General features: G+C 38.9%; 1 protein-coding gene across 3 annotated transcripts in view; it reads right to left on the bottom strand.

Annotated features, from left to right (window-relative positions):
- Positions 1 to 1,562: 1,562 nt before the first annotated feature.
- The window catches only part of PTPN4 (protein tyrosine phosphatase non-receptor type 4), a 238,741-nt gene continuing 217,104 nt past the window's right edge, over positions 1,563 to 23,199 (bottom strand). For all 3 annotated transcript variants that reach the window (XM_080669872.1, XM_080669870.1, XM_080669871.1), the window contains 5 exons: positions 22,731 to 22,877; positions 18,240 to 18,368; positions 12,216 to 12,364; positions 9,193 to 9,328; positions 1,563 to 2,034 (listed from right to left, as the gene is read on the bottom strand). In XM_080669872.1, the coding sequence (XP_080525998.1) occupies positions 1,948 to 2,034; positions 9,193 to 9,328; positions 12,216 to 12,364; positions 18,240 to 18,368; positions 22,731 to 22,877 (648 nt within the window). In that variant the 3' untranslated portion in view covers positions 1,563 to 1,947. The remainder of the gene's footprint in view (positions 2,035 to 9,192; positions 9,329 to 12,215; positions 12,365 to 18,239; positions 18,369 to 22,730; positions 22,878 to 23,199) is intronic.

The raw sequence follows: 23,199 nt of genomic DNA, 5'->3' as shown, positions 1-23,199 counted from the left end.
CTTGACTATGAAATTCAGAAATAGATAAGAGAGTTTCTCTTAGACATACTGGTTATGTTTACTATTCTTTTTAGAAAACTTAAAATACTTTAATAATAATTTATTTGGTATCTTGGCTATTAATGATTAGGACTTAACTTCCTAAAATTTATTATTATGGATTTTGACTAACTGAAAGAACATCATTTAGATTATACTGAAGATTTTAAAATGTACATTTCCCTCCTCATACTAAATGGCATCCCAAAATATCCACCATTCAACCCTAAATTTTATCAATATTATTCTGAAATATTCAGACACCAGTAAAAGTCAATTTCAACCATAACCCATATAAAATAATTGTGTAATTATAACACTTCAATAGGTGAGCAAATTTCCACTTATATTAGAACAGGGCAATTTTAAAGTTCTATCTCCCTGTAGACTTAAAAATTAAAATAAAAAAACCTGGAAAGGAAAATATATAAGTCCTTAAAGGGCATCAGATCCTTCATCAGGCAGGACAGCCAACATTCTCCATGAATTAATATGCTTAAAACCTAGTAAGTACATGTAAATTGGAGTAACTTAATGGTATACAAAAATGACCAGAAAAATCCTCATTTCAGTTATTGAGGGATTTCATTTCAGTTACTGAGGGATTATACTTTGAAACAAGTCAAACAATGTTTCTCATTCCTTGTTTGAAGTATCCTAACTAATAGACTAGTGTGAACAAAATGTGATATGAACTGAAATGAATGCTGAAGAGTAATAATTCTGTTAGTAATAGAAATAAGCAACTAACTGGTCTAATGCTAGTATCAATATGTTTAACTTTAATGTGCTATTAGATGCCATTTCTAAAGTGAGGGATAAAACAAATATAAATTTGAAGAATAAAGCATCTTTTAACTTGAGCTGCTAAACTGTAACGCTTGTCTTTCAGGAAAGGAATGTGCAGATTTAAACAATTCCATAGCAGCAGAACGCTCTCAGAAGAACACAAATTACCTTTGCTTCCTGTGACAAAATACAGGGTCTGAGTAAGAAACATAATTTCCTTACCCTTCTTTGACTGCATATCTCTCAATACAAGAAGTTATCTTCAAATGTGAACTGATTAAAAATGCATAAAGATGTAAGTGTACAGTATACACACATACCTTCTAGTGGGTCAAATGAGTGCCTCTTCATTAGACATACAAAGATGTCTCAAGGCACTTACGGGGTTAAGACATAATACATGCATTCCTTTATATCAAGTACATGAAATCACATGATTTGGAATAAGCCAACCTTATGGTAAATATATTACATTATTAAATTCAAGAAAATTTGTAGATTCATATTTATATTTTCTGTAAGATGCTGGTAAATGGACAATGTGCAGCATTTCCTGGGAAAAGCAATTCCACCTTTCTTCTTATGAACAGCAGGTCTCTACAGGGGGAGTGTAGGGAAAGATGTGCTGCATCCATAGGCAGTGTATTGGCTAATATTGAAAATGATATTGCTAAAATTTAAAAAATAAAATCTGGTAATCAAGTAATACAGTAAGTACATGAATCACTGCAAACACCAGAGCTGACTCCTGATGTTTACTTCTTTTTGCTTTCAAAGTACAGGTGTGTAACAGAGATGATGAGAATTCTGAGCCTTGTTTGTGGCAATTCTTCCGGTAGGGGACTGCATGGCACCACTACAAAATTTCATAAGTTACCCTGAACATACTCAGTTATTCACTATTTGTTCGAAACAAAGCATGAAATAGTCTTGAAACACATGAATTATAGGTTTTGAGAGTGACTTTTTTTTAAACATAAAGTGCAACAGTGCTGAAGTTTTCAGTTTTTGTCAGTTCCTCATTTTTGTTTAGATGCCATTTCCTGCAAGCAGTATTATGGCACAGTGAATATAATTGGAAAGCAGTTTTCTAACACATACTCCAGATTTTTTGCTTTCTTATTTATTTGATGATGTTGTTAAGGGTTTAACAAATCCTTCTTCATAAACTTTCAAAATAGCTTCACATACAAATCTGTATTGACTCTGAAAAAGAAAATATGAAAAATAGAATTGATTAGAAAAACTGGAAAATAAAACAAAGAAATGACAAACAAGTCACTTGACTTGCTTATAAAAGAAATACAAAGTAAAACAGCACAGGGATGCCATTCTTCATGAACAGACTAACAAAAAATAACAGTCTGACAACATATTTTGTTGGCAAAACTCCCTCATGCATTGCTAATATTCCTAGCATTGCCACAATCTCTATGGATGGCAATTTGGCAGCATCTAACAAAATTACATTTATCTATTGACCCAGCAATCCTACTCTTAGGAATCTATCAAAGATAAACTAGAAAAAGAAATTGAAAACATGTATTCATAAGTGAGGCTATTATATTATTTATAATAATTAAAAAGTAAAAGCGGCCCTAACTGGTTTGGCTCAGTGAATAGAGCGTCGGCCTGCAGACTGAAAGGTCCCAGGTTCGATTCTGGTCAAGGGCATGTACCTTGGTTGCGGGCGCATCCCCAGTAGGAAGTGTGCAGGAGGCAGCTGATCGATGTTTCTCTCCCATAGATGTTTCTAACTGTCTATCCCTCTCCCTTCCTCTCTGTAAAAAATCAATAAAATATATTTAAAAAGAAAAAAAGTAAAAGTGATCCACTCGCCATCAGGAAGGGGCCTGGTGATTAATCTGTGGCACATCCTCACAGTGGATACAATGTAGCGGGGGAGGAAGAAAATCTAAAGACTACTGTAGAATAATTCCAGGATATGTTAAGTAAAAATAGCAAGGTAGAGAAAGCGGCATACAATATGTTATTTTTATAAAAGAAAGGAGGATATAAAGATCTATCTCAATATATGGGGTGGGGCAAATGTAGGTTTACAGTTGTGAGCACACAAAACACAGAATTTATTCTTGTATTATAAAAGCAAGGGAAGGATACTAGTATATCATTAAAAAATGATTTCCTATAAAAGAAAAAAAATAAGGTTCAGGAGAAGGCTAGAGACTAGACTTCATTGAATACACTTCCTTCTTTTACAGATTTTACTTTGGAACCATATAAATATACCCCATAATTAAACCATTAATTTAAAAAAATCTACAAATTGAAAATAACATGAAACAAATCAATGTGTATATCTAGCTGGTGGCAGAACTAAACAGAAAGGAGCTATATCAAGGGACTTGGTAACAGTAATTTGACTGTATATCTTTTGTAGAATATATCCGAAAAGCAAAAAGAACTGTAGAAAAATTTTAAGTTATTTTCAGTAACCATACTGTCTGTGGTAGTTGTTAGTTTAGTTGTTCTGAGATTGTTCTTGTGTAATCAAATTAAAACATATGGGTATTTGTGATATTCTAAGTCTTTCATTGCTGGTATTGCAGAGAACCAGCATTTTTGTTAAAGAAGAAAGGTGGTAAAGATGTAAGGTAGAAGACATTAAGTAAAAACACTGTGCTCCTGAATTTGTATTGGAAGGACCAGTATTAATTCATAAGTTTGTTTTCCTACTTCTGGCTATTGAAGATTTCTACAGACAAATACCAACACTAACCCCAAAGCAATAGGAAATCTTAGTGCTCACAGGTGCTCCCTAATATAATTTTTCAATAAAAAGAACCAGTACTTTTTGGAGAAATTGCAGACTCTAAGTTTGGGGAAGAAGTGTACAAAGCTGGGGCCTAGATAGGTAGGGTCCCTCCAACTAGCCTGTGGGAATTAGGCTGAAACCAGCTCTCCAACATTCCCCCGGGGTCCCGGATTGTGAGAGGGCGGTTCTCGGGTGACATAGCCTGCAATTGGGGCTTGTGTGGGAGGCAACCAATCAATGTGTCTCTCTCACATTGATGTTTCTCTCTGTTTTTTCCTTCCTTCCTTCCTTCCTTCCTTCCTTCCTTCCTTCCTTCCTTCCTTCCTTCCTTCCTTCCTTCCTTCCTTCCTTCCTTCCTTCCTTCCTTCCTTCCTTCCTTTCTCTCAAAAATCAATGGAAAAATATCCTCGGGTGAGGATTAACAAAAAACTAAAAAACAAAAACAAAAACAAAACTGCTGCAGAATGTCCAATGACAACATAACCAATTACCATGAGCAATGTGGTATGATCACGTGCTAATCACTCGCTGAACATTGTTTACGAGCAGTGACTCTTAGATTTAAATATGTAGACTACAGTTGTAGATATGTAATATTTATGTCAGTGAAATTACTAGTGTTTTTTCCAACATATGATTTATTCACTAAAATTTGTTAAAAGTAACAGTGGGAGAAACCAAGATGGCAGCATAGGTAAACACCTGAAATTGCTGCCTCGCACAACCACTTAAAAACTACAACTAAAAGACAAAACGGACATCATCCAGAACCACAGCAAGGCTGGCTGAGTGGAAATTCTACAATTAGAAGGAAAGAGAAAAGCACACTGAGACTCAGAGGAGGTGTGGGAGTAAAGTGCAGAGGTACAGGGGCATGTGCGTGGAGAGGGCTGGCAACTGAGTACGCAGTTGTCCTTTTCAATTGGGATGGAGACAAAAGCTCCCGACTGCTCTGAACTCCAGTTCCGGGTGAGACTCTGGGGACCCAGACTCATACAGGAGAAACTGGACTATCTGGCATCGGGCAGAACTCGAGGGTGGCTTTCTCTCAGAGGTGCTTGCAGCAATTACCGTGGGACACTGAGACCCGGGCCTCTTAGGGCAGGGCTGAGGATAAGCCATAGCTGTTTGCTCCGCCCTGTTGATTCCCTGAGACCCCGCCCCACCCACGCGGTGTGCAGAGGCCTTTGCATATGAACGACCTGGTCCTTTGCAATATAAAATTACCTAACAAACTGCAGCTGGGTCAGAGAGACCCAGAACATCCAAAAGAAGGCCCAAGGCCCCACAGCAGCTTGCATTGCTTCACAGCTGGGTCTCATCTGGGCACCTCCAAACCCTAAACAAAGAAGAGGAATCTGCAGATCTCTCCATAGCTTCTGCTGGGTGGCCTCAGGCAGAGGCTAAATCAGCACCTCCTTGGAGATCCAAGAACCAGTGTACCCAGTGGTCAGAGTGGGACCATCCAGATTACAACTCCTCAGATCCATAAGGGACACACTCAGTGAGCACCAAAGCCCCACTGAAGCAAGTATTGTCCCATAAGGGTGTCTCCAGCACAGAAGTTCTCCAATCGTAGACACAGCTGATCCTCACAGCCAATTGGCCTGGAGATCAATTCCTCCCAGTGATACCAACAACAATCAAGGCTTAACTACAACAAGACTGTGCACACAGCCCACAAAAGGGTGCACCAAGAGTGTCCACCTCAGGTAACTGGGGAGGCTGAGCCACTGGGCCCTATAGGACACCTAGCACACAAAGCCACTATATCAACACAGGGAAGCAGCCAAAATGCAGAAACAAAGAAACAGGTCACAAATGACAGAAATGGAGGAAAGCAAACTACTGGATGTAGAGTTCAAAACCACGGTTATAAGGTTTTCCAAGAATTTTCTAGAAACCACCGATAAATTTAGTGAGACCCTCGAGGATATGAAAAAGGACCAGCTAGAAATTAAGCATACACTGACTGAAATAAAGAATAATATACAGAGATTCAACAGCAGACTAGAGGATCGCAAGAATCAAGTCAAAGATTTGAAATACGAAGAAGCAAAAAACAACAAACTGAAAAAGCAAAAAGAAAAAAGAATCCAAAAATAGGAAGACAGTGTAAGGAGCCTCTGGGACAACCTCAAACGTACCAACATTCCAATAATGGGGGTGCCAGAAGAAGAGAGAGAGCAAGATATTGAAAACCTATTTGAAGAAATAATGGCAGAAAACTTCCCCCACCTGGTGAAAGAAATAGACTTACAAGTCCAGGAAGCGCACAGAACCCCAAACAAAAGGAATCCAAAGAGGACCACACCAAGACACATCATAATTAAAATGCCAAGAGCAAACGACAAAGAGAGAATCTTAAGAGCAGCAAGAGAAAAACAGTTAGTTACCTACAAGGGAGCACCCATACGATTGTCAGCTGATTTCTCAACAGAAACTTTGCAGGCCAGAAGGGAGTGCCAAGAAATATTCAAAGTGATGAATAGCAAGACCCTACAACCAAGATTACTCTACCCAGCAAAGCTATCATTTAGAATTGAAGGTCAGATAAAGTGCTTCACAGATAAGAAAAAGCTAAAGGAGTTCATCACCACCAAACCAGTATTATATGAAATGCTGAAAGGTATTCTTTAAGAAGAGGAAGAAGAAGAAAAGGGTAAAGTTAAAAATTATGAACAACAAATAACTATCAACAAGTGAATCTAAAAATCAAGTGAATAAAAAATCTGATGAACAGAATAAACTGGTGAATATAATAGAATCAGGGGCATAGAAAGGGAGTGGACTGACAATTCTCGGGGGGAAAGGGGTGTGGGGGGTGCGGGAAGAGACTGGACAAAAATCGCATACCTATGGATGAGGACAGTGGTGGGGGGTAAGGGCAGAGGGTGGGGTGGGAACCAGGTGGAGGGGAGGTATGGGGGGAAAAACGAGGAACAACTGTAATAATCTGAACAATAAAGATTTATTTAAAAAAAAGTAACAGTGAATTACTAACAAAAAAAACTTGTTAATTTAATTATAAGCAAATCTTGGTTAAAAGCATTTTAAAATTAACAGGATGTTAATTTTCACATATGACATATGGACTGGGAATTTTGTCTGTTAAATCCGAGGTCCATTAAATTGATGTCTGCAAATGAGGGTTTATTGTACAGAGAAAACTACCTTGGGACTGCAATCAGCAAAATCCAGACTGTGGGAAACTATGTAGCACAAACCACCCGATCAAATAAATGGTAAGAAACAAGAAAAAAGATGTTTGTGGAAACTATAGATGAAAAGATTTTGGAGATATATAAACTAATCAAAATGTGTGAACCATATCTGGAACCTGATTTTACATACAATGTAAAAACAAAAACAAAACTCATTAAGTATGATATGATCTAGCAATTTGACTTCCATGCATATATGCAAAAAAATTGAAAGCAGGGTCTCTCAAAGAAATATGCATATTCATCTATGTGCATAACAGCATTATTTGCTATCACCAAGAGGTAGAAACAACCCAAATGTCCATTGACAGGAGAGAGGATAATCAAAATGTGGTCTATACACACAATGAAGTATTTTTAGCCTTAAAAGAAAGGAAATTCTGACACATGCTAAAACCCGGATGAACCTCTAAGATATTATGCTAAGTGAAATAAGCCAATTACAAAAAGACAAAACCTATATGATTGTACATATATGAGGTATCTAGAAAGTCAAATTCATAAAAACAGAAAGTAAAATGGTAGTTACCAGGGACTGGGAGGAGAGAGGATGAGTTGTTGTTTAAGGGGTAGAGTTTTAGTTTGCAAGATGAAAAAGTTTTAGAGATTGGCTACATAACAGTGTGAATATATTCAAGGCTACTGAATTGTACACTTAAAAATTGTTAAGAAGCATGTTGTGTACTTTACCACAATTAAAAATAAAAAAATACATTATGTCATTATGTGTGAATATAGATACAAAAACCTCTAGAAAATACTAGCAAATCAAATGAAGCAACATATTAAAAGAATTATATACTATCTTCAAGTAAGATTTATCCCAGAAATGAAAGGTTAGTTTAGTTTAATATCCAAAAATCAATCAATGTAATAGACAGTAATAGAATGAAATACAAAATTCACATGATCATCTCAATAGACCCAGAAAAAGCATTTGATAAAATTGAATACCTTTACATGATGAAACACTAAACAGTCTTGTAACAGAGGAAACTTTGTCAACTTGATAAAGAGCATTTTCGTAAAACCCTTTAAATATTATGCTAATTAAAAGAAGCCAATGACAAAGACCAAACTATATGAATTCATTCATATGAAAGGTCCAGAATAGGTAAACTTATAGAGACAAAGTAGATGAGTGGTTGCCTAGGGCTGGGCCAGGTGAGATTGGGAAGGTATGAAGGAAGATAGGTATAAAGTTTCTTTTTGGGGGTGATGAAACATTCTAAAATCAGATAGTAACGAAGTTGTAAAACTCTGTGATATACTAAAAACAACTGAACTGTAGACTTTAAAAGGGTAAATTTTATGGTATATGAATTACATTTCAATAGTTATTCTAAAATTTAAAAACCATGAACTATATGAGACAACTGAAAGTTTGAATACGGTTATTTGATAATATTAAGGAATTACTTGTTAATTATACTTGGATATGATACTGGTATTGTGATTTTGTTTAGAAGGAAAAATACTCCTTATCTATTTGGGATACACATTAAAATATTTATAGACAAAATTATATGACGTCTAGATTTGCTTCAAATATGGAGAGAGTAGGTGGCAGTATAGATGAAATAATATGGCCAATGTTGCTGGATCTGAGTACTCAACATAGTGTTAATTATATTGTTTACTTGTGTATATTCGAAATTTTTTATAATTTAAAGGTAAAAACAAGGTACTTACTAGGTCACATATGTCAATTCACTGTAGTAAGTTTAATGCTAACATTCCACAATGGCTTACTATAAAAAGTTATCTTAAGATTAACTCTAAAACTCCATGATTCCCCTCTGATCTTGAAACATTATTCAGAATCAGTGTGGAATTTCTATGATTTTTGTTGTTGCAATTTAAGTGCTTATATAAAAGAGAAAGGCATTTTGCCACAGCTGTGTCACAGAGCAGGTCTATCAAGAGTCTCCAGGTCAGGGACACTCTCATTCTTAGCATTCTCCCTGACTAAGTAATACAAGGCAAGTTCCTCTGAGCCTGTCTAAACACTTAAATATTGTCATGCTAGAGTGGTGTTGACAAACATTTTCTGTAAAAGACCAGATAGTAAATATTTTAGGTTTTTCAGAACATATGGTGTCTGTTGTAACTTCTCAACTTTGCTATTATAGTGTGAAAGCAGCCATAAGTAATATATAAACAAATGAGCATGGCTGTATTCCAATAAAACTCTATTTACAAAAACAAGTGGCAGGCCAGACTTGGCTCAGGCAGTATTTGACAAACTCCTGTGTTAGGAGTTATTAGCTCCTGGCAGGATATTAAAAAGCTATGAATATGGTTCAGAATATACACGGATAACAAAAATCATCATGTTGAGAATGCATGAAGTACAGTACTTACAGGTGTCTGGATCATCATGGCTCGTTGATCTCTCATTGTTCTTACAATGTCTAGTGGATAAACTGGTTGATTGCATTCAATGAGACACATGGCTGTTTCCATAGTAATAAGAACCCCAGTTCTTCCAATCCCAGCACTGAAAAAGGCAAATATGGGGCAAGGATACTATTCTGTTAAACTTCTGTGGATTTTGTGCAGAAAATTAAAGTTTCGAATCATAAAACGAACAATTTGATTTAATGTTTAATGTTATGAAAGTAGCAAGCCAACTAGAAATTATTTTGAAAATTGATAAAAATTTCACACAATATAGATTAAAATGGTTTATATCAACACAATCCCCCATTATTAGCTGTAAAAAATACTATTTTAAAAGTTACATTTTAGTTTTTAAAATATGAACAAGATATAAAAGCTTATTGGAGCAACTCCACTTTAAAATGAAAAATAATAGAGGAAGGGATCCAAGATGACAATGGAGTAAGTAGAAGATACACCCAGGACCTAATTGGAAGTAGAACTAAAATACAGAATTATCAACCTGAATAACCAACTGAAGACTAGCTGAATAGAAGGCTTATAACCAAGGATTTACAGAAGAAGCCAATGGAGACTGGTAGGAAGTGCGGAGGTGTGAAAAGGGCTGGCCCCAATCCCACAGGCAGTGGCTGAGGTTCTGGAGGAATATCTCAGCTGCAGGGTGTTTCCCCTGATAAGCATGGGATCTCAAGTCCAACCCTGGCTCCCCAGCCCAAAGCACCACAGCCTGGAAGAGGCGCACATGTAACATCTGGTTGTGAATGGCAGCGAAATTTCTGTTTCCACCAGGGAGAGATGGAGTCCTTGGAGTCCCCTAAAAACTCAGGAGCTGTCTTAAAGGGCCAACACACATAATTTTGTTCATAGCCACTCACCCTAGCACTTGCCACTCACCTAGGGAGGGCAGAAGAGATGAGTCATGTGATGAGAGACTGGGGTTTGTGGCTCTGGGGACAGAGCTGAGGGGACAATTGCCAGGACCCCCTGTGCTAAGTCACTGTACTGCATGCCGACACCATCTTGGGTGGAACATGCCTCTCCATGCTTGGGGAAAGCAATTGCCCCACCCTCTGGTCTTCCTGTTGAACCACCCTATGGAGCGTCTGCCCTGTTAAGGATTCAATCAATGGCTTGGGCAATGAGAGGTCTGGCAGATTCAAGGGATGTCAGTGACTGAGATGTATGACTTAGCGGTGGGGGCCATTCCCTCGTCCCTTTCCTGTGATCCTTACCGGCACCTTCCCCTCACGGTAGATCCTCTAGCCCCACTCTCTAAGCTCCTGGAGGTCCCACCCTCTTGACTCTTGGTGGTTCCACCCTGCTGAGGTCTGGGCAGAATCCAGGACAGTATGAATTGTGTGGCTCTGGGGTAGACTCTAAACCCTCCAACTTCCCCCATACCTTACAGCACCTCCCCATCTCTTGACTCCCAGTGACCCCTTCCTGCTGAGATCAGGCTCTGGCAGAATCTGGGCAGACTGAGTTGCAATGGCTCTAGGACAGAGGAAATTTTTCCCCTCATTATCTCAACTGGTGCACACCTTCCCTTCACACAGCCAAATCTTGGTCTGTTTAGCCTGCTAAACTATGCTGGCCCCATCCTGATGACTGCCCGAGACCCTACCCTACAACCAAGGTATGGGAGTACCCTATGGGTGGCAGCTAGACTTTGTATACCCTGGTACATATGCTGAGTGCCCTCAGGCCCAGCACTGGCACCAAGATTGAACCAGTATAGCCCTGGTCTGTGTAGTTTAGTTGTTTGGAGAGTTGTCCCATGCACCAGAAGGTTGCAGGTTCAATTCCCAGTCTGGGCACATACTAGGTTGTGGGTTCAATCCCCAGTTGGGGCACATAAGGGAGGCAACTGATGTTTCTCTCTCTCTCTCTCCCTCCCTCTTTAAAATAAATAGCCACATGGGACATTGTTTTTGTGTGTTTTTTTAAAGATTGAAGCCCTATAGATCTGGAGAACTCTTCTCACCTGGTGACTGACTTAAAACCTACTGCATGCAACTTGAGTACCTCCCGAAGCTCTTTCAGTGACTGAGCCTAACAGGTAGCCGGCAGGAGGAAGTAGGCAGAGGCAGATCTTAAGGTTCCTAGGGACTTTTGCTGACATACCCCCAGGTCCAGTACAGGTAAAAGTGAGTCTTGGTGCAGAGCTTGATCCTCCAACACACACCTAAGTCCAGAAGAGGCAGCCACAAACTGTGGATCGCTTTGTAGTTCCAAACAGGTTGCCCAGGGCTAGTCATAGGCAGCTTCTGACATTGACCTGCACCAGAGTCCCTCCCAAGAGGCCCCATAACAAGCACACATAGTGGCCAGCTTCAGACAACACCAAAGCAGGATTCAATTAGCTTCATAAGTAGTATATCCAAAGGTAAGTCTTGGCAGGCAGCAAACCCTGCTGAGGTGAATTCTGCTTCATGTGGTCAGCACCTGCACGGCAGCTCATACACTGTGGTTAGGGTTGATCTTCACAGTCAGTCAGCCTGAGGGTTGATCCCACACATGAATGGGCCAATAGCAATCAAGAATCAATTACAATAGGAGGGCTTATCCTGTGATGGTATTGGGTAGGGCCATTCCAAGCGAGGTGAGAGAGCTCACCAAATGTGCTGAGAGGGGCCATAGGCCAGCAAGGAGTACCTTGCTGGGAGGGGGAAAACTAGATCTAATGCCTACATTATTGTATTTCATCAAGTCTAAGATAGCATCAACTGTATAACAAATCCCATTTTCAGAGATGTTAAGCTGTAAAAATGACAAGCTTCTAACTATCAGTGCAATAAAGTATTTTTACTTCTTATGATAAACTTTCTGCCAATCATATTGAAACATACCTTTTGCTTTCTACCTTCAGAGAACAGTTTTGAGTTCTAATTATAGTGAAAGTCACAACTTAAGAACAAAATAAAATACATACTCCCCTTTAAAAATGCCAGCTATTTAAGCATAAAAGACAGAAAACAGAATACCTGCAATGAACAACAACAGGTTCTTCCTTGCCGGCCCTCTTATTTCGTACGTGACAAACAAAATCCAGAAAGTCACTGGAATCATCAGGGACACCATGGTCAGGCCAGGCTGTGTACTGGATCTGAGTGAGTTGACGACTCTCATTTTTCTAAGTGTAAAAGAAAAATTATGCACTTTAATTTAGGAATTAACTTTAAAATATAAATAAATATTCATATCATTTTAATTTTAGAAGAAGAGTAAAAGAAACTACTCCCACTACCTCTCCCCAAAGTGATAAATATGCACAATAAAACCCAAAATTTCAATAAAAAAATACATTTTATAGAAACAGTTGTATCCATTTAAGTATCCATTACTTGGATCATTCCTCTTCTTATAACTCAATTTCTATATTTCTAAAGTATGTTCAAGATGATAAGTAAACATGAAAAGACAAGTTCTAGAAAAACATTTAAAGAAAACTAAAGAACTGTTGGATGAACAAATATGGCAAAATAAAAACATTTTTTTATAAACAAAGTTGAGCTAATCCTAAAAAATAAGTGAAATCATGGAAATCAGGAAAATAAATTTTCAAGAGAAATGTAGATTAAAAACTGAAGATCAAAAAAACACAAAGTCAAATCTCGGCTTAATTCTTTTTGCCCTGAGGAGTTAGTAGAAAAGAGAAAAAGATTTTGGATTTATACATCTTGACTCTGTCTGTTAAGGTATTTAATATTTTAGAACCTCACTTTCTTCAGTTACAAATGAAACAACATTTATACCTCAAAGGGAGAGTCTTATGTTGAAAGGATTCTAGGAGAGAAACTGCAATCTCCCAATCAGCTGTTTGGAATCTTATGCTCAATAATCGATAGTTATAGTCATTCAACAATATGAAATCTGGTTACTGTCATTTACATTAAAGGGCATTTCCAGAAAAGACCATGAAAATAAAAGTTAATTAAGAAAATGACCGATGTGCCCAGCTGGTGTGCCTCAGTAATTGAGTGTCAACCTATGAACCAGGAGGTCACAGTTTGATTACAGTCAGGGCACATGCCCGGGTTGCAGGCTTGATCCCTACTAGGAGGCGTGCAGGAGGCAGCTGATCAATGATTTTCAACACTGATGTTTCTATTTCTCTCTCCCTGTCCCTTCCTGTCTGAAATCAATAAAAATATATTTTAAAAAAAGAAAGGGACTGATAAAAGAATTCCTAATGATATCCCAGTATAATGTAATAACGAATTTTTCAGAATCCTTAACAATATGAAAAGCATCTAATATACACTGACTGGCCAGATTATTATGCGTTCAGAGATCATAATAATCTGGCCACTCAGTGTATATAGATTACTTTTGATTACTATTAAAAAAAAAAAAAAAAAAGAATTTGCCCTGGCCTGTGTTTCTCATTGGTTATAGCGTCAGCCTGTGCACTGAAGGGTCACAGGTTTGATTCCTGGTCAGGGCACATACCTGGATTGCAGGTTTTATCCACAGCACGGGCCAGGGAGAGTGAGGGAGGCAACCAATTGATTTATCTCAAGACACATTGATGTTTTTCTCTCTCTCCCTCCCTGGCTCTCCCCCTTCCACTCTTTCTAAAAGTCAATGGGAAAAACATCCTTGGGTGAGGATTAACAACAACAACAACAACAACAACAACAAAAAAAAACAACAAAAAAAGGGGGGGATTTAATGGTACCAATAACCTATAAGAATGGGTCATGTAAAAATCATATTTTAATTAGTTTTGGGATAGTGTTTGTCTCTATCTCTCCATCCAAGTGTGTATGTGTTTACATGATAGCAAATTTATTTTCTTTTTTTGTTTTTTCCTCCCATAATTTTTTAAAAACATATTTATTGTTCAGATTATTATAGATGTCCCTCTTCTCCCCCCCCCCAATAGCTCCCCTCCAGCCCACCCCAGGCCCTCGCCACCCCACTGTCCGCATCCACAGGTACTGCATACATGCATATAAGATCTTTGTCTAATCTCTTCCCGCATCCTCCCACACCCCCTTCCTCTGAGAATTGTCGGTCTGCTCCATTTTCATGCCTGATTCTATTACATTCACCAGTTTATTCTGTTCATCAGATTTTTTTTTATTCATTTGATTTTTAGATTCACTTGTTGATAGATACGTATTTGTTGTCACTTTGTTGTTCATAATTTTTATCTTTACCTTTTTCTTCCTCTTCTTAAAGAGTACCCTTCAGCCTTTCATAAAATACCTGTTTGGTGGTGATGAACTCCTTTAGCTTTTTCTTGTCTTTATCTGACCTTCAATTCTAAATGATAGCTTTGCTGGGTAGACTAATCTTGGTTGTAGGTTCTTGTTATTCATCACTTTGAATATTTCTTGGCACTCCCTTCTGGCCTGCAAAGTTTCTGTTGAGAAATCAGCTGACAGTCGTATGGGTACTCCCTTGTAGGTAATGAACTGTTTTTCTCTTGCTGCTTTTAAGATTCTCTTTTTGTCTTTTGCCCTTGGCATTTTAATTATGATGTGTCTTGGTGTGGTCCTCTTTGGATTCCTCTTGTTTGGAGTTCTCTGCGCTTTCTGGACTTGTAAGTCTATTTCTTTCACCAGGTCGGGGAAGTTTTCTGCCATTATTTCTTCAAATAGGTTTTCAATATCTTGCTCTCTCTCTTCTTCTGGCACTCCCATCATTTGGATGTTGGTACGCTTGAAGTTGTCCCAGAGGCTCCTTACACTATCTTCATATTTTTGGATTCTTTTTGCTCTTCTGGTTGGGTGTTTTTTGCTTCCTTGTATTTCAAATCATTGATTTGATTCTCGGAATCCTGTAGTCTACTGTTGAATCCCTGTATAATATTCTTTATTTCAGTCAGTGTATGTTTAATTTCTGACTGGTCCTTTTCCATTTTTTTTGGCATTCTCACTAAGGTCCTTGAAGGTCTCACTAAGTTCCTTGGAGGTTTCTAGAAGATTCTTGAGTAACCTGATAACTGTGGTTTTGAACTCTATATCCAGTAGTTTGCTTTCTTCCATTTCTTTCATTTGTGACATGTCTCTTTGTCTCTACATTTTGGCTGCTTCCCTGTGTTTGTTTCTATGTATTGGGTAGTTGCTAAGTCTCCTTGAGTTGATAGAGTAGCCTTGTGTAGTAGGTGTCCTGTAGGGCCCAGTGGCTCAGCCTCCCCAGTTACCTGAGGTGGACACTCTTGGCACACCCCTTTGTGAGTTGTGTGCACAGTCTTGTTGTAGTTGAGCCTTGATTGCTGTTGGTATCACTGGGAGGAATTGACCTCCAGGCCAATTGGCTGTGAGGACCAGCTGTGTCTATAATGGAAGAGCTGCTGTGTAGGAGACACCCTTATGGGGCAGGACTTGCTTCAGTGGGGCTTTGGTGCTCACTGAGTATGCCCCTTTAGTGTGTCACTAATGGATGTGAAGAGTTGTAATCTGGTATGGTCTCGCACTGACCACTGGGTACACTGGCTCTTGGGTCTCCAAGGAGGTGCAAAGTCAGCCACTGTCTGGGGCTGCCCAGCAGGAGCTACAGAGAGATCTGCAGATTCCTCCTCTTTGTATAGGGTTTGGAAGTGCCCAGACGAGGCTCCAGCTGTGAAGCAAGGCAGGCTGGTGCGGCCTTGGGCCTTCTTTTGATAGCTTTGGGGGCTCCCTGACCCAGCAGCAGCTTGTTTGACAGGTTTTAGACTGAGAAAGGACAGGCCATTCATATGCAAAAGTCGCTGAGCACAGCTTGGATGGGGTTGTAAATTGGGTAGGGCGGGGTCTCAGTTAATCTCTAGGGTGGAGCAAACAGCAATGGCTGCCAGTCAGCCCTGCACTGGGGAGGTCCCAGCATAGGAACAATGACCACTGCAAGCACCTCAGTCTGGAAGAAGGCTGCCCCTGCATTCCTGCCCCGATGCCAGACAGTCCAGTTTCTCCCCGTATGTGTCTGGGTCCCCCCAAGTCTCACCCGGCACTGGAGCTCAGAGCAAGCAGGAGCTTGCACTCCCTCCTGATTAAAAAAGCAGCACACTTGGGTGCCAGCACATTCCGTGCCTCCACACCTCTTACCAGTCTCAATGTGCTTTCTTCTTTACCTCTCTAGTTGTAGTACTTCCACTCAGCCAGCTTTTCTGTGGTTCTGGATGACAGTTGCTATGTAATTCTGATGTGGTTGTGGGATACAGCAAGTACAGGTGTTTACCTATGCTGTCATCTTGGTTCTCTCTGCAAATTTATTTTCTTAATTACATTTGGGTCACACTTTAGAAACTAATTTGTGTCTTAGTCTAGTTTTGATGTACTCAGGTTTGTAAAGAAAAGCCACTACAGTATATAAAACTGTTGTGAATAATCTACAGGTGGAGTACAATAAAGAGACTATGCTGAAGATATCAGTGTTAGTCTATGTAACTATTTACAACCTCTCATATCTACTTGAGAAAATGAAGAAATATCTTACTGGCTTGCCTTGTTATGTTAGATTATGAGCTATATAGTATATAATCCTAAACACTAAATTCATTCTGATGGAATCTCTAGCCCATAAGATTTTGGAACCATTCAATTTTTAATTTCTTATAACTTTAGCTTTAATAAATGTCAGATTGCTTTAATGTAAGTCAGCACAACATCTAGCTCCTTCCTTTTTGGTAAGGCTCTACCTGTTGGGCTTCTTTAATCATACTCAGGCAAGTGGAAGGTAATGGAGTACTCATTTCCAAAGGGATAGGCCTGGGTCTTCACAGTTTGTGTTGTTTGCTCTTCTCTAGCAATTGCTTCTTCTCACAGCGCCCTTCAAAACCAAAGGTGGCAGGGGAATATCTAGTTGCAGGCAGTAAAAGTGGGGTACACTGTTTCTAGTAGACTGACAGCAATGCCACTTTCCACAGACATCTTCCAAATGGGTTAAGCCATCATTTATTAATCAGTTTCCATCTCTGGGTTTGGGTTTGGAAGCTAAGGAGAGTGACTCAGTTGGCAAGAAGAAGAAGATCAGAAAGCTATGATGGCCTGGCTGGCGTGGCTCAGTGGTTGAGCATTGACCTATAAACCAGGAGGTCTTGGTTCAATTCCCTGTGAGGCCATATGCCTGAGTTGCAGGCTCGACCCCCAGTGTGGGGCATGCAGGAGGTGGCCAATCAATAATTCTCTCTCATCATTGATGTTTCTCTCTCTCTCTCCCTCCCTCTTTCTCTCCTTCTCCTTTCCTTGTTGAAATCAATAAAAATATATTTAAAAAGGAAGAAAGAAATATATGATCTATCTGCTGTAGGAGGGTCCTGCCTATGATCTTTCCTCTTTAATACTAAGGAGACTGAAATTTCTCTCCTGTAATCTCTTCAAAAAGAGGAATAATTTGATAACTTACAATTAATTGTTCTTTCCATTTCCACAGATGTACTCAAATACTTGATTGATATTATTTGGAGGCAAAAAAAAATCATTATAACCAAAAACATCTAAGATACACTTTTTTTTTTTTAAATATATTTTATTGATTTTTTACAGAGAGGAAGGGAGAGGGATAGAGAGTTAGAAACATCGATGAGAGAGAAACATCGATCAGCTGCCTCCTGCACACCCCCCACTGGGGACGTGCCCGCAACCAAGGTACATGCCCCTGACCGGAATCGAACCTGGGACCCTTCAGTCCGCAAGCTGACGCTCTAGCCACTGAGCCAAACCGGTTTCGGCTAAGGTACACTTTTTATGAGTATGCATAGTTGTTTTTTTAAAATATATTTTTATTGATTTCAGAGAGGAATCTGAAACTAAATATCCTTAGTTTTAAGAGTAATAAGTATTTATTTATTAGATTATTTTCTCACTGACCACTCATATTTAACTATAGAAATTGGAAATTTATTATAGAAAGAAAATACACTTCATGAGATTCCAAAGCATCCCCCAAAATCAAATAGTTCAATAATTAAAAATAGTATTTTTTAGTAACCAGAACTCAGACTGAAAACATTTTCAGCTTTCGAAGTCTTCACCTTGAACATAACAGTTCTAATGAACAGTAGCTATCTTTCTTCCTACCTCTTGGTTAAATAGTGTCATCTTCCTGAAGATATATGCAGTGTTTCCTTCTTCCGAGTGGCAGGTGACTTGGTAGCACCCATAGGATGAACTTCCTGTGGGCTCTGGCCAATACTGGTGGCACTTCACCTAAAATCAATAGATTAAAAAAATATATTAAAAATTATAATATTTTAATATAACTTTCAAATTTACAGAAAAGTTACAAGAAAAACTTAATAAACTCTCATACATGCTTGCACCTAGTTCTGTCAACTATTAACCTTTCTTTGTCATTTTTTTCTCTTCATAATAAGCTGTTTGGATATATTTTGAGACTGCAAATATCCTGTATACAATAAGCTTTCACTCAATGTTTTACCATGTGTGATGAATTCTTGCCTGAATTAATTATTACTACAAGAATGGCAAAATGCTGCACTAATTTTAATCTTTTTGGATTTAAGTTAACAATGAGAAAGAATCTTAAACTATAATGCCAAATGCAATCCATTTATTTTCACAATTAGAATTTAAAAACACACACAGCTTTATTGATAGATAATTCACCCATTTAAACTACACAATTCAGCTTCCAGTCAAGATGGCAGTATAGGTAAATGCTGTGCTCACTTCCTCCCACAACTACATCAAAATTACAACTAAACTACAAAACAACTTTCATTCAGAACTGCCTGAAGCCTAGCTGAACAAAAGTCAAATAGCTAAGGATATACAGACATCATGTCTAGACTGGTAGGAGGGGCAGAGATGCAGAATGGGCTGGTACCACACCCACGTGTAACAGTTAAAAATCAGTAGGGATATTGGGGCTGTGGAGGGACCCCCTGAGGAGCAAGGGGTCCCAGCGCCACACCAAGCTCCTGACCAGTGTTTCAGTACTAGGAAGAGAAGTCCCCTTAACTTTTGCCTGTGAAAACCAGTGGGGATTGTGGTTGAGTAAGACAGAGAGAGGGGCTGTTGGAGTCCCAGGCATTCCTATCTTTTAAAAATTTAAGTTGACTTAATTTTTTCTATCACCAGGCGTTCCTCTTAAAGGGCCCACACAGGGACTTACTTGGACTTATAGAAGCTTGAAAGGCACCAGGGACACACAGGGAAGAACTGAATGGTTCAGTGAAGGCTGGAAGGGCAGCTTTCTCCCAGGTAGAAGTACTGGCAGAGACCCTCATTTCTTTACTGAGCCTTCCCTCCATAGAGCCAGAAGGTGGGTGCCATATCTGAGTCTCCATCAATCTGGCTAACACTGTTGTGACTCTATGAGACAACCCCACCCAACTTGTGGGCCCACCCAATCTCTTTCCAGTGCCTTTTCCATATAAACAATTTTCCCAAAATCTCTCAAACAAGCAGCATCTGGCCTCAGTGTGCCCCGTACCTCTTGCTAAGTGGCACCAGTCCTGGCACTAGAGGCAGCCTGCCTTGGTTAGCAGCCTGGCCTCTCCTGGGCACCTCTAAACTCAGGATAAGTAGTAGCCACCTGCAAATCACTTTGTGCTCAGGTCTGGTGACCCTAGGCAGGGCATAGGCGGCACCTGGTGAATAGCTTCAGAAAACGTCAAAGCACCACCACCCAACCACCTCCACAAGTGACACACTCAAGGGGCGGACCCAGCAGGCATCAGAGCCCTGCTGTAAAGTCCTGCTCTGTGGGGTCTGCCCCTGCACAGCTGATCCTGCAAGGTGGTCATAGTGAGTCCTTGCAGCAAAGTGGTCTGGGCATAAATCCTCCCTTTGAGGTGCCAACAGCAATCAAGGTTCAACTACAACAGGAGGGTGTACTTAGCCCACATGGGGGGGTCGACCTGGAGCAGCTTGGATGATCGGGAAGGCTGTGTCATTGGGGCCTACAAGACACCTATTATATAAGGCCAATCTACCAAGCCTGTGAGACTTAACAGCCCACTTATTACATAGAAACAAACACAGGGAGGCAGCCAAAATGAGGATACAAAGGAATATGTCCCAAATGAAGGAACAGAATAAAACTCCAGAAAGAGAACTAAACAAAATGGAGACAATCTGTTGGAAGTAGAGTTCAAACACTGGCTATAAAGGGGCTTAATGAACTTAGGGGAAGAGTAGATGAACTTAGTCAGAACTTCAATAAATAGATAGGAAATATAAAATGGAGATAAAAAACATGAAAATGGAGACAGAAAACAGAAAAAGCACTAATCAGAAATGAAGAATACAATAAATGAAATAAAGAATACATTACAGGGGGCTCTGGCAGGTAGCTCAGTTGGTTGTCCTGATAGGCCAAGGTTGATCCTGGTCATGGCACATACAAGAATCAACCAATGAATGTATAAATAAGTGGAACAACAAATCAATGTTTCTCTTTCTCTCTCTCTAAAATCAATCAATCAACACAAAATAAAAAGAATACATTACAGGGAACCAACAGCAGAGGATAAGATAAAGCAGAGGATCAAATCAGTGATTTGGCAGATAAGGAAGCAGAAAACACCCAATCAGAACAGAAAGAAAAAAAAAATCCAAAAAATGAGGACAGTATAAGAAGCCTCTGGGACAACTTCAAGTGTACCAACATTGCTTAATTAGACCTGCTTTCTGACTAAAACTTTTACCAGGAGAAGAGAAAGAGCAAGAACTTGAAACCTATTTGAAAAAAATAACAACAGAAAACTACCATAACCCAATGAAGGAAGCAGATATACAAGTCTGGGAAGCCCAGAGAGTTACATACAAGATGAACCCAAAGAGGCCCCCACCAAGACACATCATTAAAATGCCAAAGGTTGCCCTGGCTGCTGTGGCTTGGTTGCTTGGAGTGTAGTCCTATACACCAAGAGTTTGTGGGTTCAATCCCTGGTAGAGGTGTGTGCGGGGATGGGGGGTGGAGGTGGGTAGAGGAGGATGGAGGCAACCAACTGATGTTTCTTTCTCACATTGATGTTTCTTGCTCTCTCTCTCATCAATAAAACAATAACAAAAAAGCCAAAGGTTAAAGACAAAGAGAGATTCTTAAAAGCAGCATGAGGAAAGTAATTAGTTATTTACAAGGGGGTTCCCATAAGACTGTCAGCTGATTTCTTAACAGAAACTTTGCAGACCAGAAGGGATTGACAAGAAATATTCAAACTGATGAAAAGAAGGACCTATAACCAAGATTACAATTGAAGGAGAGATAAAAGAGCTTTCCAGATAAGAAAAAAACTAAAGAAATTCATCACCACCAAACCAGTATTACAAGAAATGTTCAAGGGTCTTCTCTAAAAGAAGGGGAAAAAATAGATAAAAATTATGAATAAAAATAGCAATAAATATCCATCACCAATTACTTTAAATGCAAATGGATTAAATGATTCAAACAAAACACATATGGTGTCTGAATGGATAATAATACAAGACCATTATATTCACTGTCTACAAAAGACTCACTTCAGATCAAAAGACACACACAGACTGAAAATAAAAGGATGGAAAAGGACATTTCATAAAAATGGAAATTAAAAAAAAAAACACTGGGGTAGCAATATATATACTTTTTAAAAAAGATTATAACAAGGGACAGGGAGGGACCCAGCAATTCCACTTCTGGGTATTTATCTGAAGAAACACCACACACAAAATTGAAAAGATATATATGTCCATATATTCACTGAAACATTATTTACAATAGCCAAGATATGGAAGCAACCAAGTTGTTCATCAATAGATGAATGGATCAAGAAGAAGAAATGCATATATATGATGGACTATGATTCAGGCATAAAAAAGAATAAAACTTAGCCACCTGCAACAACATGGATGAACCTAGAGGGTACTGTGCTGAGTGAAATAAATCAGACAGAGAAAGACAAATGACAGAAGATATCACTTATATTGCAGACTCTAAAAACTAAAATAAACAATCAGGACAGAAACAGACTCATAGATTCAGAGAACATTTTGATAGTTGCCAGATGCAAGGGGGTTTGGGGAAATAGGTAAAATAAGTGAAGGGATTAAGAAGTACAAATTGGTAGTTACACAATAGTCATAGGAATGTAAAGTAGAGCATTAGAATACAGTCAATAGTACTGTAATAACTCTGTATGGAGTCAGATGGGTAATAGAATTATTCGGTTGATCACTTCATAAGTTATATAAAATGTCTAATCACTGGTTTGCACACCTGCATTTAATATATTATTGTATACCAATTGTAATTGAAAAAATTTTTTAAAATGTACACAATTCAATTGTTTTTAATATATTCACAGAGCTGTGCAACCATTACCACAATCACTTCATCACTCCCAAAAGAAATCCCATACCCATCAGTAACCACTGTGTATTCATTCCTCTATCCCACTCCTCTTATCCAACTCCAGACTTAGACAAGCACTAATCTACTTTCTGTCCTCTATGGATGTAAAGGTTATAAAAAAGACTAAATCAATGTGAACACTTTGACTATAAGTATATGCAATGTAATTTGAAGACGGTCCAAGCAATGTGTAAGATTCAAGTGTGACTTACTCTGCCACGTTCAACTTGTGTGGTCAACATTACAACCATGGAGGAGCCTTGTTCCCAAGTCATCTGCCAAAAATCTGTACAAGTGTGTGGTAATGGCCCTTGACAAGCAATGTACTGATTTATAATGCTAGAAGAAGGAATTTCCATCTTAAAAGAAAAAGACACGAAAATAAAATTTTTTATATTAATACTTTTTATTATTATCAAGCATATGAATATCATCCACGAAATAATTGAATGCAACTAATCTCAATAAACTGCAAAGTCAGTACAACAAATCTTTAAATAAAAAAAAATTTTTTAATCTTCACCTGAGGACTTAGAGAGAGGAAGGGAGAAAGGGAGGGAAGGAGAGGCAGAGAGAGGGGGGGGGGACAGGTAGAGAAGGAGAGGAGAGAGAGAAAGAGAGAAAGAAAGAGAGAAACATCAATTGGTTGCCTTGCATGCCCTGACCGAAGATGGAACCCAG

This window comes from Plecotus auritus, assembly GCF_963455305.1.
Source record: "Plecotus auritus genome assembly, chromosome: 5".
NCBI lineage: Eukaryota > Metazoa > Chordata > Mammalia > Chiroptera > Vespertilionidae > Plecotus > Plecotus auritus.
Note: the sequence above shows the minus strand (reverse complement) of the source record. Positions and strands in the feature narration are given on the sequence as shown.